Source organism: Acomys minous (genome assembly GCF_964271855.1).
Source record: "Acomys minous genome assembly, chromosome: 11".
NCBI lineage: Eukaryota > Metazoa > Chordata > Mammalia > Rodentia > Muridae > Acomys > Acomys minous.
Window position 1 is genome coordinate 58,657,928 of NC_140492.1, and position 15,822 is coordinate 58,673,749.

Genomic DNA, 15,822 nt, shown 5'->3' on the forward strand with positions numbered 1-15,822 from the left:
AGAACCCCAGTCTAACCACTGTACTTTTTCTACCTCTGTATCTGCCTTCAAAAAGCTGAGCTCAGGTAGAACACTGGCTGGGCTGTAATAAACACTCGTAAGCCCTGCTTGGAAAATGCTGACTTAAACACATGCTTTAAAGCACAATGTTCTTATTTTTATGTTCTGCTGGCAACAGCTGTAACATTCTGAAGAAGCTCCCGGTTACAGCCTTTACATCTGAGACAAGATGGCTCTGTAGAGCCTGGCAGGCAGCTTGGTTGGCTGGAAATGGTGCTGAGGAGAGCTCTTGGGCAGAGCCTGCACGCTGCTCTTTCTGCGCTTCCCATGTTCTGCACCAGTGCCAGCCACACTCTGGGTCAGAACACATGGTGTGGTACTGGAACATGCTAATGCATGCACGTTCAGATACCAGGACTTTCACTGTGGACAGAATACATGCCAGCTCCTGAGAAAACATGCCAAATGGTCTCAGTATGTGTAAAAGAGCTTCACAAGCTTTTATAAAACAATGATATAAAATGAAAAAGTCTAGTTTGAATTTGTCCATAAGAATAAAAAAAAAAAAGTCTTACTTGAGTTTGGAAAAGGGGAAAAGCAAACCCACAACACAGCAGAAAAATAACAGTGATCTAAAGAGCAGATGTGGACTTGCTGGCTACTGCAGTGCAGGCGGGAACTGGTTTCTTCTCTACTCTGAACTGTGCGCAGCTGGAATACAGGTGCTCCTGGGTACATGCTCCTGTGGTCCCTGGCTCTTGGTCATTAAGAGCAGGATGGTGAGCTAGGTGAAAAGCATCACTGGGAAGCTATGAGGCTTAAACAGGGCATAACTTGGAGCAAAACTGGTGTTTCTGATGGGCCCAGGAGCCAATCCTGAATTTCTGATGGAAGAGGCTTGTGGTTTTCTCTCTGCAGACTAGATGGAACCAAGGCTTAGAGACTGGAGGGTGTGGCTCAGTGGCAGAACATGTGGTCAGCAGAGCGTGCAGGAGACCACAGCTACCATCTCCGGCAAGAAAATAAAATAAGAAAACAGAAACTGCCAACCACAGCACACAAGGTGCTGATCCTTTACACTGTTGTTCAGCATGGTGGTGTACACCACAGTCCCAGTGCTGGAGGCTGAGGTGGGAGGGGAGCCCGCCCAGAGTTCTAAGACCAGCCTGAGCATAACGTTATGTCCAAAAGACTCTGGAATCAACACTTAAGTTTCTTTAAAGATCTTGGAAATTTGGGAAACATGAAAGAATATTGCTGGAGAGAATACTGACAGTCTTGGAATAACACAACGTGTTAGTAGTCATGAGCTTAGTTTGCAGCTACTCTTGATAAGAACATTTACACACACACACACACACACACACACACACACACACACACACACACACACACGCCCGTTACTACTCTTGGTAAGAACATTTACACACACACATGCCCGTTACCTGAGGTACACCGATTTTTCTGCAAGCATCTAGGAAGTTCTCCACATTTCGCCTGCACTTTGCCATTGTTAGTTTAGGCTGCAGTGGAGACAAGAAAAGAGGGAAACTGTTATCAACAAAGATTAAAAAATAAATATATAAACTTTAAAAATACTCTTGCCAGTTGCTTCATATGCTTACTGCTATGTACACTAGGGGCTCAGCAAACTTTTTCTTAAAGATCAAACAGTGAGTGCTAATCTCAAGAGCCACAGAACTGTTACCACTACTCAATTCTGCCAGGACCATGAAAGCAGCCATAAGGAGGAATAGACCAGTGTGGCTGCATTCCAGCAAAATGCTACCTACAGAAATAGGTGCTGACCTATGAGAGGAGTTTGCACCTTCCAATGTCTATATTTACTTTGGTTTAGTAAGGAAAGTGCTAAGAAGTTTTTTTTTTTTTTAATTTGGAAATGAAATAACAAAAGAATATTGGAGTGAACATCAAGAAAGTAGTTCACTGTACAAATATGGCTATAATTAACAGTTTATTTTCTTCTGGTTTATTATTATTATTTTCATTTATTTGTTTAATCACTTTATAACCTTATCACAGCCCCCTCCTCCCTCTCCTCCCAGTCCTGAGGTAGCATCTCTCTACATAGCCCTGGCTGGCTTAGAACTCGTTGTGTAGACCAGGCTGGCCTCAAACTTGCAGAGATCTACCTGTGTCTGTCTTTCAAGTGCTAGGATTAAAGGTATGTGCTACCATGCCTAGTTCTATTTTTAAAATATTTTATTATTTTAAAGGTATGGGTGTTTTGTCTGCATGTATATCTGTACATCATGAGCACGCAGTGCCTGTAGAATCTAGGTGTTGGGTCCTTGGGAACTGGAGTTATGGACAGGTGTGAGCTGCCACGTGGGTGTCGGGGATTGAACCTGGTTCTCTGCAAGAACAGCCAGTGCTCTCTACAGTAGTACTAATTTTTTTGCAATTAACTCATTAGACACTTTGGAAATTAAAGTTGTTGTTGTTGTTTGTTTGTTTGTTTGTTTTTGAGACACGGTTTCTCTGTATAGCCTTGGCTGTCCTGGACTTGCTTTGTAGACCAGGCTGGCCTCGAACTCACAGCAATCCACCTGCCTCTGTCTCCCTGAGTGCTAGGACTGCAGGTGTGAGCCACCACTGCCCGGCTGGAAATTAAATTTTGTTTGTTTGTTTGTTTGTTTGTTTGTTTCTTTCTTTCTTATGTATACAGTGCTCTGTCTGCATGCACACCAGAAGAAGGCACCAGATCACATTATAGATGGTTGTGAGCCACCATGGGGTTGCTGGGAATTGAACTCATGACCTCTGGAAGAGCAGTTAGTGCTCTTAACCTCTGAGCCATCTCTCCAGCACCCGGAAATTAAATTTTAACAGTGGCTACAAAGCTACTTTACAAAAGGAGAAAGGTTGATGCAGGAAATTTCTTTAATTACTAATGAGTGAGATTACTTTTCTGTAAAGATCTCTAAAGACTAGAAATAAAGAGGCATCTCTAGTCCCAGCACTCAGGAGGCAGAGGTAGGTGAATCTCTGTGAGTTCAAGACCAGCCTGGTCTACAGAACGAGTTCCAGGACAGCCAAGGCTACAAAGAGAAACTCTGTCTTGGGGGGGGGGTTAGGTGGGAAGAGGTATCTCTTATTCTCTCAAAGTTTTGTTTCTCACCTAGTTGGTTATCATGGAACAGTATGTAAGAAAAAATAGGAATTCCATATCCTAAAATGAGTTCAGGTATCCTGTATGAAAGGCAGATGTTTGCAGGGAGTGTGGCATACAGCTTTTTACATTAGTAACTGCATGGACTCTTGTGTCATCTCTAGAAAACAAGACTTCACTTGTAAGATCTGAGTTTTCTGCAAACACGAAGCCTAAGAAGAAACAAAATAAAAGCAGTGAAAACACTGTAATTCTGACCAGACAGGCAGGCTGGGCGAGGGTCATCTTTGTCAGAAGAGATAAAAAGGCAACCAGTGAGACCTTAGGAAAGAGACTACTACCTCCCAGCTCTGATGGGACAACTTGTAAAGGATCTGGAAAAGATGACTCTCAAGCTTCCTGGGAGGAGAGGGCTTACTTCATCATACACTTCAGTCATCATCAGGGAAGCCAGGCAGGAACTCAAGGAGGACAGGAACCTTGAGTCAGCACTGGCGCAGAGACCATGGAGGAATTATATTTACACTGGCTCGCTCTCCATCCATGAATATCACTGTCCCCAGTAGGCTGGGCCCTTACAGCAAACATTGAAAAAGAAAATGAGGCACAGACTTCCCTACAGGACAATATGGTAGAGGTGTTTTCTCAATTGAGCTTCCTCTTCCTGGATGACCCTGGCTTCTGTCAAGTTGACAAAAAACAGACCAACACGGCTCCTGTTCTCACACCAGATTCTTGGCTGAAAAGGTAGGTGGGAAGATGAACCGTCACCATCTCCTGACAGATGGTGACAGAAAGCCCTGGGCTTCTCCACCTGCTCCTTCACACTGGCACTGGCTCTGCTGCTGCTGCCACCAGAAAAAAAATGAAGGTGTGCACAGACATGCAGTGCTGGCCTCTTCAGCTCCAGAGACAGGTTAAGTTGAACTGAGAGGTGAGAGAGACAGCTGCTAGGAGGAGCAGCCACCGGTAACTTTCACAGCAGCCCTGCAAATAAGGAGCATGCAGGGCCGTGTACTAAGACGTACATGGCATGCCAGAATGAAGACGGTACAGGCAGGGAGATGGGAGCTCAAAGCCAACCTAGGCTAAATGAGACAAAAACTAGCACTCAAGAGGTGGAGGAGGTGGAGTTCTGTGAGTTTGTGGCCAGATTGGTTTTATACAGTGCTAGGCCTGTCTCAAAATTAAAAAAAGCCTCAAGTCCAACCGGACCAACTGCTTCTGTGGCTTATCTGTCTAGGCTGGACATTCTCTCTTCTCTTTCTGCTTCTCAGGGTTGGAAGCAAAAGCAAACATATTTCTTCGTCTTATGAGCAGTTCTTCTGACGTGGGCTAGACTGGTCAGGGTCAAGTTTAGGAGAGAAGGCTAAGCGGGAGAAGCAGCCATGAGCACTTTGTTTTACAAAAGAGGGAAGCCTACATTTCTGAAATACTCATGTTTATAGAAGAAAAGACTGACATAAAATTCGCTGTCTCTATAAGTTTCCCCAGAACTTCAAAGGGCATGCATGACATATGATTTTTGCCAGCATAGGCTCTTATTTTTATAATGTGGAGCCTACAATGAATATGAGATCTGAACTGGAAAGAACAGGAGATAAATAATTAGTTCTGGAAATTTAAAATGATTCAAACACCTTTTTAAGGCACTGAAACTTTATTGGTTTTTCAAGACAAGATTTCTCTGTGTAGCCTTGACTGTCCTGGACTCGCTTTGTAGACCAAGCTGGCCTTGAACTCACAACAATCCTCCTGCCTCTGGCTCCCGAGTGCTGGGATTAAAGACGTGTGCCACCACACCTGATGAAACTTTATTATTTTTAAAGCAGGGTCTCATGTAGTACAAGCTGACTTCAAACTTGCTTTATAGCCCAGATTGGCTCCTGATCTTCATGCCTCAAACTCCTAAGTGCTTGGATAACAGGCATGACCCACTAAACCCAGCTTAAAACCTTTATATAGCTTTTATTATTATCATCACTGTGCGCATTTACACGGTATGTGGGTATGTGTGCTGCAGTACTCATGGAGGTCAGAGGACAGCTGTGGGGCTGGTTCACTCCTCCTTTTATGTGGGGTCCAGGGATCACACTCTAGTGGCCAGGCTTGTGTGGCAAGCTCTCTACCTTTGAGCCGACTCACGAGCCCAACATTTTATATTTGTTTTGTCTTTTTATGTTTGTTTGTTTGTTTTTGTTTTTGAGACAGGGTCTCGCTATGTAGCCCTGGCTGGCCTGAGCTGACCAGGCTGGTCTTGAAGTCACAGAGATCTACCTGCCTCTGCTTCCCAAGTGGTAGGATTAAAGGAACATAGCAAAGTGTGGGGATGGAATGATGGGCTTGGCTCATAGCGCAAAGCCACCTCTAACTTCAGTTCCAGGGAATCCTGCATGCATAGGACGCACATAACTCATCCAGGCACACGTGTACAGGTGTGTGCGTGCACATCCCTCCCCCAATTTAAAAGCCTTTTTCTTAAAATATAAGGAAACCCTTTTAAAAGCATATCTAAAGCATTAATAAGCATATATAGTAAAACAAACTCATTTTAAGAAGGCTATTAAGGGCTGGAGAGGTGGTTCAGAAGATGAGTGGATACTGTCCTTGCAGAGGACCAGAGTTCAACTCAGCACCCACATGGTAGCTCACAGCTACCTCTAAGGCCAGCTCTAGGGGACATGACACCCTCTTCTAGACTCTGCCAGGACAGAACTCATTTGTATAAATCCATATTCAGATATACACATATACATAATAAAAAAAATCCTAGAAAAGGAAGATGACTGAAAATGTAAACGGTAATGTCCACAGGCCCTGATCCAACTGCTACAAGGAAATGTATTCTCCAAGTTAGTAAGGCTGAACAGCTATTTGAATATAGCTTAATTTCTTACTGAGAACCAAAAAGAGGAAAATTAGCTAGTTTACCAATAGGGAAATATTCCTGGCTTGACCCCTGCCTGCCCACTTGAGAAGATGATGGATTTCTTTACTGTGGCCCTTGTTTGCCAACCCTTACTACTATTATACGCTGTTTTGTTTTAAAAAATTGTTTTTAGATTGATTGATTGATTGATTGATTGATTTATGTGTTTCAGCGTTTTGCTCGTATGTGTACCACTTGTGTGCCTGGTGCCCACACAAGTCAGAAGAAGGCATCAGGTCCCCTGGAACTGGAGTGAAGGATGGTTGTGAGCCACCATGTGGGTGCTGGGAACTGAACCCAGGTTCTCTGCAAGAGCAGAGTGCTCTTAATCTCTTCAGCCACTCTCCAGCCCCTATAGCATTGTTCTGTAAAGATGAATCTAAACTTTCTTCAAACAGTATGATAGTGGATAAAATCTGATATTTAAAATGACTGCTTCATAAGTGACTGGCCTTTCAAGGAGAAAGCTTCTTAGTGACACATTTCCTGATTCCACAGGAGGTAAACAGTAAATGAACTCAAAGAGTGAACAGGGCAGCCAGTCTGCAGACACAAGTCATAAGCCTGGCTCCAGTCTGGGGCCAAGGGTCAGGTCAGCAAATTGCTAACTATAAATGGACAGAAAAGTACAAAGAGTCTTTTCTGCATGATCACTCTCCACTGACTCAGACTGCAAACCAGGCTGTGAGGCTTGGTGGATAGATCCTTTATTGGCTGTGCCTTAGTGAAGTTCTAACAGTGTGCACCGTACGGCTACTCCTACCGAACAATCATCAAGCATTTTCAAAATTTCCCCACTATTTACACTAATACAAACGTCTAACTCCTTTACATGTCTTAAGGCCTCTAAAACACAGCCTAGGCTTACCGCTTAGCTCCATGTGTGGTCATGTGCACCCTCTCACCCACCCTGTGTGTGATCTATTCTGAACAGCTGATTTAAATTGCTAGCTGGCCAATTCTTATCCACACTTCATAACCGAATTAGTGCAACTTCTCCTACAAAAGGCTTCACTGAATTCTCTGGGTAGTTAACTGGTCCCCTTTTGGCATCTGCATAGCACACTTCTTACACTCCTCTTCAATGTTCAATACATAAATTATTGTTTATGTATCTGTATTTTCTCTAGTCAAAGTGAGAATAGGAAGAAGGGGACTGGCCCTTTGCATCTGCATCGCTAGCTCCCAGCACAATGACCCACTGAGCTGAAAAGCTTCCAAAGAACAGCCAATGCTGTCTGGGACTACAACTCACCACGGCTGGAGACGGAACATGAATGCTTGGGACAGATCGAGGCCGAACATGATTGGCCAAGTGGCAAAGTACAACACCGTCAGTGAGAGCTGCTCCAAGATCACAGGGCAAAGATACCTTTAACCGGTACTCAATATGCTGCAAGGACAGGAAATGTCATGCATCAACTGAAGAGTAATTATCAGGTAAGACAGAGAGACAAGACAATGGGATGTATCTAGCTAGAAATCCAGAAAAGGGCTGGAGTGATGGCTCAGCAGTTAAGAGCTCTGTCTGCTCTCTTCCAGAGGACCCGGGTTCAATTCCCAGCACCCACATGGCAGCTCACACCTGTCTGTCTTATCAGTTCCAGAGGATCCAACAGTTGCACACAGACAGACAGGCAGGCAGGCAAAGCACCGATGCACATTGAAAAAAAAAAAGAAATCCAGAAAAAGCTGGACATGACGACATATGCCTGTAACCCCAGAATTCAGGATGCTGGGGCGACAGAAGAATTACAAGTTTAAGGCCAGTCTGGGGTGCTGCCCAGGGCCACAAAGAAAGACCTTGTCTCAAAACAAAACAACAACAACAAAAACCAACAACAACAAAAAAACCCCTATAGTCCCCAGTTTCCTTCTAACTCAAGCTGTTAACTCACAGAGACAGAGCATGTATCACGCCCAGGTCACAGTGGTAGAAAAGCACAAAAGAAATGACTACGGTTTCGTGACTTGGAAACCACCAAGTCCTGGTATGGTAGCGTGTGCCTGTAATTCCAGACTAGAGAGGGATAGGGAGAAAGACCGAGAATTCAAGGTCAGCCTGCATTACTATTGAGAATTTGTCTCCACAAACAACTAGATTCTTGTTCGAATCTGAAACAAAATAGCCAATCCTTCAACATGTACATTAAATTCTCTCTCTTTTAAGAAAGGTTCTCGCTATGTAGCACAGTCTGGTCTCAAACTGGAGATCATCCTGTTACTTCAGATTACTACTGAGCGGCTGTCCTTGTGGTACACCAGGCCTGGCACTCACACACTGTAAGTGCTCTTCTTAGAGTGCCTTTTAATATGATGAAAAACAGATATGGGGGAAAAAGAAAAGGAACATGGCTATAAAGTGAACTTTTAAAATTATTCATCTGATTTTCCCAATAAAAAGGTTAAAGGAATTTCCTCAATGGTGAAGTCTGTTTTACACTCAGCACAAAGTACATACAGTGTGTGTACACAGTGGACACTACTGGGCTAGTGAGCATGTGGCCTAAGGCTGTGGACTACCAACGTGTAAATGCGAAGATAAAGCACACACCTTCCGCAGCTGCTCTATTAGTTTCAGCTCCTCTTCTCTCTGTCTTGTTAGAGGGTCTGAAGAGTCAGTCGCAGGTGCAGGAGACAGAAGGGGTGAAGCACGGCCTGCAACAGACATGAGGTGGGGAGGTCAATTGCCAGTGCTAGGAAAAGATATTTGTCTGGCAGGTTTCCTTGCCAATACAGCATTTTCTAGTTTCTGAATTGACATTTTAAAAGCATTATCATTGGGGGTTGGAAAGATGGCTCAGTGGTTAAAAGAACTTGTCTTTTATTGATCTTGTAGACAGAAGACCCAGCTTTGGCCAGGCATGGTTGCACACATCTTTAATCCCAGCACTTGGGAGGCTGAGACAGGTGGATCTCTGAGTTGATGACAGCCTGGTCTACAGAGTGAGCCCAAGACAGCCAGGACCACACAGAGAAACCCTGTCTCAAAAACCCAGAACATACAAAAAAAGATGACCCAGGTTTGGTTCCAGCACCACACGGTGGCTCATAAGCACCTGTCAGTCCAGCCCCAGGGATTCAACGCCTTATTCTGATCTCCTCACGCATGTGATGGACAGACATCCAGGCATGCAAAACACCCCCACACATAAAGTAAAACAATAAAGGTTTAAAAAAATTATTCATTATGTATACGGTGCTCTGCCTGCATGTATTCCTGCAGGCCAGAAGAAGGCATCGGATCACATTATAGATGGTTGTGAGCCACCATGTGGTTGCTGGGAATTGAACCCTGGACCTCAGAACCTTTGGAAGAGCAGGCAGTGCTCTTAACCTCTGAGCCATCTCTACAGTCCCAAAGGGCTTTCTTGCTTTTTTTTGTTTTTTGTTTTTAAAGCATCATTATTATAAGAAAATAGGCTTATTAAGTAAATTGGAAGGGGTAGTGGGCTAGACAAGTAGCTAAAGTATCAGTTGGAAATTTCAAGTAAACAATTATAATGGCAGAACAATATTAACATTTTAGTTTGAGTTACATCCACTTACAAATGTTTTTATTGGAAAATACCATTTATATGGAAAATCACACACTTCTAAACAGAGGCCAATAAATCATCCTCACAAAATAAAATGGCTAAGTGCTGTAAGTGAGACTTACTCGTATCTCTAAGTCTCTTGCACATTCTCTGCCCACGGAACCCAAAGGTAACAATATCCCCTCCTTGAACACCACAGATTTATTTTGTCCACTTTTGAAAACTTGTATAAAGTGAACCAGATTGCCAGTATTCTTTGTGTGCAGCTTCTATGGATCAACATGATAGATGTATCAGTAGTGTATGTTCTAGATAGATCAGTACTGCTGTATCATTTTCATTACTTGCACAACATCCCCTTTCTACTTGTGAACACTCAATTTTGTGCCATTATAAAAATTGTTGCTGTGAATGCTTTTGTACCTATCTTTTGTTCTATGCATCTGCATATTTTTCAAGGTATTAACTGCTGGTAATAGATACACAAATTTTTAATAGTTTTTCGATACAGAAAGACCTGAGAAAGAGTTCATAATAAGGGAAATACATTCTCTAACTGAAAGAGGATTTTACTTGTTCAATCTGTTCTATGGTTTTAGCTTTTGAGACAGATCTTAAAATGCAGCTTGGACTAGCCTTAAAACTAAGGATTAAACCTACGGCTAGCTGGGCCCAGTGGCACACCTGTAATCCCAGCACTTGGGGAGGCAGAGGCCCATGGATCTCTGTTAATTTAAGGCCACCCTGGTCTACAAAGTGAGTTGAGGACAGCTAAGGTTACACAGAGAAACCCTGTCTCAAGAAACAAACAAAACAAAAAAACCTGAGGTTAGCCTCAGCCTTCTAAATGTGGGGCTTACAGGTATATACCATCATGCATAGCTGAAACAGTTTATGTTTTATATGGTACCGAGAAAGTTTCTAATTTAACAAAATTAGATCCTGATTTAATGTTACTGAGGTCACAGACACTTGCAAGATGACAGCTAGGTATGCAGCTGGAAAGCATGTAGAGGCCATGCCACTGTTTAAAGTCATCCCACACTCTGCGGTGCCTTCAACACTGCCGCCACTTACCTTTACTAGTTTCTGCCCTAACAGCAGCTCGGAAAAGGAAGCTTTCGGGGCGCTGGGGCTGAGTTCTCTGGGTAGCAGCAGGAAAAGAATATGCAGGGGAATGATGGGCTACATCAGCATGGAAGAGCAAGGTGATGATGTTAAAGGAGATGGAAAGCAAATCAGAGATGATGTAGACAAATGTCACAAAAGTCCAATAAATAGCACATGAAGAACATCAAATCATACATGGCAATGGTATAAATGATGATTCTATTCATTAATGAAGAACTCTCATGAATAAAAGTAAAATTCTGTTATTTTTTAGTATATCGACAAATGCACACTAAAGTTAATACAATGAACTTAGTCTCTTACACACCTAGATCCCTGCTAATTCATATTTGTCTTTTCCTTATCAAATGGCTAACTAGTAAAAATAGAAATTCTCGTGAAGAGGGGCTGGGGCTGTAGTTCAGATGTAGAGTGTTTGCCTAGCATTCATGCTCCCCAGCACCACAGAAACCAGGCATGATGGGACAGCCACACGCTGGAGCCAGAGGCAGAAGTAGGAGAATCAGAATATTCCTTATCTTTACACCAAATTACAGGCCAACTCAGGCCAGGCCAGATTTTCAACTCAGTCTCACTTTCCATCTCTCTCTTTGCCTCTCTGTCTCTCTGTCTCTCTCTTTCTCTCTCTCTCTCTCTCTCTCTCTCTCTCTCTCTCTCTCTCTCTCTCTCTCACACACACACACACACACACACACACACACACACGGAGCTGGGGAACAGTGGGGGGGAGGGATGGGGGGGAGAGCGCCAGTCAGCCTGCCTGGTGACAGGGCACCCAGGATGTGTGAGGATGAGGAGAACTATCAGTTCTGGCTAGCTGGGCTATAAAACAAGTCCCTGTTCTCTCTCTCCCACAACCATTAGATACATCATTTTTGTGTCCATTACCTGTCTCTGTTGTAGTAAAACTTGAGGTGGCATTAACTCTGTCATCACTCTGTGGAGAAACAGATATATTAGCAGTTACTACTCAAGAAAGGACAGTTTCCATATTTTATGAACTTAGGAAATATAGGAAAGCCATGCAACTTTTCTTCAAAACTAAGTCTAGAAATGAAAGTTTGGTGAAATTCACCTATTTTGTACTTTTTCCTAAAACGACAAAATTTTCCTGTTTATATAATGCATTCTCTGAAGATCTAACTGACCTCCCCAAACACTGTGAAAAAGGATCATTCTAAGGTAAAAACAATTATTGAGAAATAGAATACTGGAAAGAGAATCAATCAATCAATTACTCTGTTTCTTCTTTCTTTCTTTCTTCCTCCTCCTCCTCCACTTTCTTTCTTCTCCTTTTATCAAGACAGGGTTCTGTGTAGTCCTGGCTGTCTTAGAACTTGATTTGTGGACTAGCTGGTCTGAAACTCACAGAGATCCGCCCAGGGATTACCACTTTTTTTTTTCTTCTTGTTTTGTTTTTCGAGACAGGGTTTCTCTGTGTATCCTTGCCTGTCCTGGACTCGCTTTGTAGACCAGGTTGGCCTCAAAAAGCCCAGAGCAGTGCCACATGCCTGTAATCCCAGCACTAGAGGAGGCAGAGGAGGTGAGTTCCAGGCCAGCCTGGTCTATGAAGCAAGTCCAGGACAGCTAAGGATACACAGAGAAACCCTGTCTCAACAAAACACACACACACACACACACACACACACACACACACACACACACACACATTTAAAGCATGATAGTTAACTGCTTGGATGTGACTTAGTGGTAGATGGGTTATATATACACTTTATGTTGGGTTCAATCCACAAAACTATACATGCACACATGCATGTGCACATGCACACACACATATAGAAAATAACATATATTTTCTAGACTATTTCAGTACTAACATTTTCCTTTTGGTGTTATGTGACAGGGTCTCCCCGTGTAATTTGGACTTTCCTGGAACTCTATGTAGATTAGGCTGCCCTCAAACTTACAGGGATCCTGAGTTCTGGGGTTAGAGGCATGCACCATAACACCTGGCGAAGTCCTGGCATTTTCAGTTCATCAACACAAGTATAAAAACGGAGCAAGAACTAGTTAAATGGATATGGATATAAAGTTTTATCTGCATAAAGGAAATGTAGTTTCAGTTAATTACTTCCCTAACCACTGTTCACCTCATATGCCCACCAACCCTTCTGTGTCCAAGTACAATGACTGGTGACAAGGGAACCTGCCTGCTGGGCACTAAGGGCTCTATAGCTGGACATCACTTACTTAAAGGGCAACCCAACTGTGACCAGAACATTCAACATCAACCAAAATGACACAATTAGTAGGAACTGTTTTGTTGGTGTGGTGACCTTGAAAGTGTGGGAAGGAAAGGACATCCTGGAATTGCAATTTGGGATAAATTCAAATTCTAGCTTGTTTTTCCTGTTAAGGATAGTTGCACGTGGCTCTTCCTGATGCCAAAGAGGCCACAATAAGCATGATCAACAGTTCACAGACAGCTCTGAAGGCCACTATTGAGAACTTATACAAGTGCAATGCCGAGGAAAACATCTACGTAACTATGGTAGTTTGAATAGGTTTGGGCCCAACAGACTCATGTGTTTGAATGGTTGGCCCACAGGCAGTGACACTATTAGAAGGTGTGGCCTTGTTGGAGGAAGTCTGCCACTCTGGAGGCCGGCTTTGACGTCATATATATGCTCAAGCTCCTCTCAGTGTGGAACACAGTCCTTTTCTGCTGCTTTCAGATTAACATGTGGAACTCTCTGCTCCTTCTCCAGCACTATGTCTGCCGGGATGCTTCCCGCCATGAAGATAATAGACTAAACCTCTCACCCTGTGAGCCAGCCCCAATTAAACGCTTTCCTTTGTAAGAGCTGCCATGGTCACGGTGTCTCTTTACGGCAACAGAACCCTAATTGGTACCATGACTGTGGGTACTGCTGTGAGAGGCCTGACCATGCTTTTGTTTGGAGGAATGTGGATTTTAGGACTTTGGATTAGGAAAGCAGTGGAATGCTTTAAGTGTGGCCTAGTGGGCCATCCCAGGAAAAGCATGGAAGACAGTGGTGCTGAGTGTGATTTGATCTGTGGGGCCCTGGCTCAAGAGGTTTCAGAGGAGAAGAATGTTAGTGTGTTGCCTAGAGTTTGTTCTTGTGATATTTTGGTGAAGAGTGCGGCTGCTTTTTGCTCTTGTCTGAAGAGTTTGTCTGAGCTAAGCTGAAGAGATTTAGATTAATTGTACTGGCAAAGGAAAACTCAAAACAGCCTAGTACAGACTTTGCTGTAGTGCATTTTTATGAAGAGCGTTTTGATGAAATAAAACAAGTTTAGAAAGAAAAAATAAAGTATGGTTCAAGAGTTAAGGGGTACTAGGAAGTGGAATGCAGCTAAATTCTGTGTTCAAGGAGATAAACAGACTAAAGATATGAAGTGGAATTAAGGGAGTGGTAACTTGGGGCAAGATGCCATCCAGCTAAGCGGCTATCTTATGAAAAGGAATTAGAGGAAAGCTTAGGTCCAGGTGTGGGGGTCCGTGCCTTTGATCACAGCACTCAGGAGAGAGAGGCACGCAGATCTCTGAGCTCAAGGCCAGAGCAAGTTCCAGGAGGCTAAGCCTAGGCAGTGAAAACAGAAAGCTGGTAAAGATGTAATTGAACAATTAGACTATTTTCCAGCCCCAGCAAGCAGCAGAACTTGGCAGCTTCAGCCACGTGGTCCCTCCGTGACTAAAGAAAGTTGCTGAGGCCAGGTGCGTGGTGGGGTGTCCCTGCATGGAGGCCCAGAGAGACCACTGTATGAAGCTGTGAAGGTGAAGCCTGGCTGGCCTGAGAACTCCCAAGACGTCGAAGATGTCAGAGTCATGGGATAACTGTTAAAGAAAGTTGCTAACAGGGACTGCATCAGCCCAAGAGAAAGAAGTGTGTTGCCGTCACCAAAGCTGACAGGAGTTGGAGACCCAGAGAGCACTTTGACATCAGACATGAGGTGTAGAGTTTGGAGTTTTCCCCACTGGTTGTTGGTTTTGCTTTGCTCACTACCCTGCCTTTCCTCCATTTCCTGTGCCATTATATGTTGGAGGTATGTGATCTGCTTTTTGGTTTTGATTTTATAGGGGATTATAGTTAAGAGATTATATGAATGTCAGAAGAGGCTCAGAAGAAACACTGGACTTTCAAACAACTTTGCTACTGTTATGTATGGGTAATTTTGAAACTGGACTGAATTAGTTTTTGCATTATGTTATGGCTACCAGCCTATAGGGACCAGGGTGGCTTGAATGTGGTGATTTGAATAGATATGGCCATCACAGACTCATGTGTTTGAATGCTTGGACCACAGGGAGTGACAACACGATTAGAAGGTGTGGCTCTGCTGGAGTATGTGTGGTCTTGTTGGAGGAAGTGTGCCACTGCAGAGGGGGCTTTGAGGTCTCCTACCCTCAAGCTACACCCAGGGTGGAGCACAGTCTCCTCCTGCTGCCTGCAGATCAAGATGTAGAGCTCTCAGCTCCTTCTCCAGCCCCATGTCTGCCTGTGTGCTGCCATGCTTCCCACCATGATGGTAATGGACTAAACCTCTGAACTGTTAAGCCAGCCCCAATTAAATGTTTTCCTTTGTAAGAGTTTCTGTGGTCACGGTGTCTCTTCACAGCAATGAAACCCTAAATAAGACAGTAGCTAAAGTGTTTTCTTTTCGTGTCTTCAGCATTCAAGTCTAGGCTTTCATGGGTCAAAGTCTGTGGAGGAGTATGTGGAAGGTGGAAACAACATGCTGATGCCCACTGCTGTGGTAGTGCCCTGCCATGGCTGCTCCTCCTCCTCTTCTTCACTGTCTATCTCATCAGCAGGAAGAGGAGTCATTCCAGCTGCCAGACCATCACAGCCACATAGGAGCCTGTTCTCATGTCGCAAACTTAGATGCGTGTAAAGGGAGGCACACTTTCTGGAAAACTTTTAAAATCTTCTTTATCAAGTGTGAAACTTACCTTGCAACATTTATTATGCATGGAGGAGTAACTATTGAAATGATGGTGAAACTAGTGCTAACACAAATACTTCCAAAACCTTAGGAATATTGCATGCGATCCCTCAGTCTGGCTTGCTATTATACCAATCCATTGGAAATGTAAGATTCCACCC

General features: G+C 43.7%; 1 protein-coding gene across 13 annotated transcripts in view; it reads right to left on the reverse strand.

Annotated features, from left to right (window-relative positions):
• LRCH3 (leucine rich repeats and calponin homology domain containing 3) overlaps nt 1-15,822 on the reverse strand; it is a 105,793-nt gene that overhangs the window by 8,553 nt on the left and 81,418 nt on the right. For 7 of the 13 annotated variants that reach the window (XM_084802140.1, XM_084802137.1, XM_084802136.1 and 4 more), the window contains 5 exons: nt 11,621-11,669; nt 10,679-10,786; nt 8,617-8,720; nt 7,318-7,455; nt 1,446-1,523 (listed from right to left, as the gene is read on the reverse strand). In XM_084802140.1, the coding sequence (XP_084658266.1) occupies nt 1,446-1,523; nt 7,318-7,455; nt 8,617-8,720; nt 10,679-10,786; nt 11,621-11,669 (477 nt within the window). The remainder of the gene's footprint in view (nt 1-1,445; nt 1,524-7,317; nt 7,456-8,616; nt 8,721-10,678; nt 10,787-11,620; nt 11,670-15,822) is intronic. The other 6 variants (XM_084802132.1, XM_084802131.1, XM_084802141.1 and 3 more) reach the window with 1 other exon arrangement.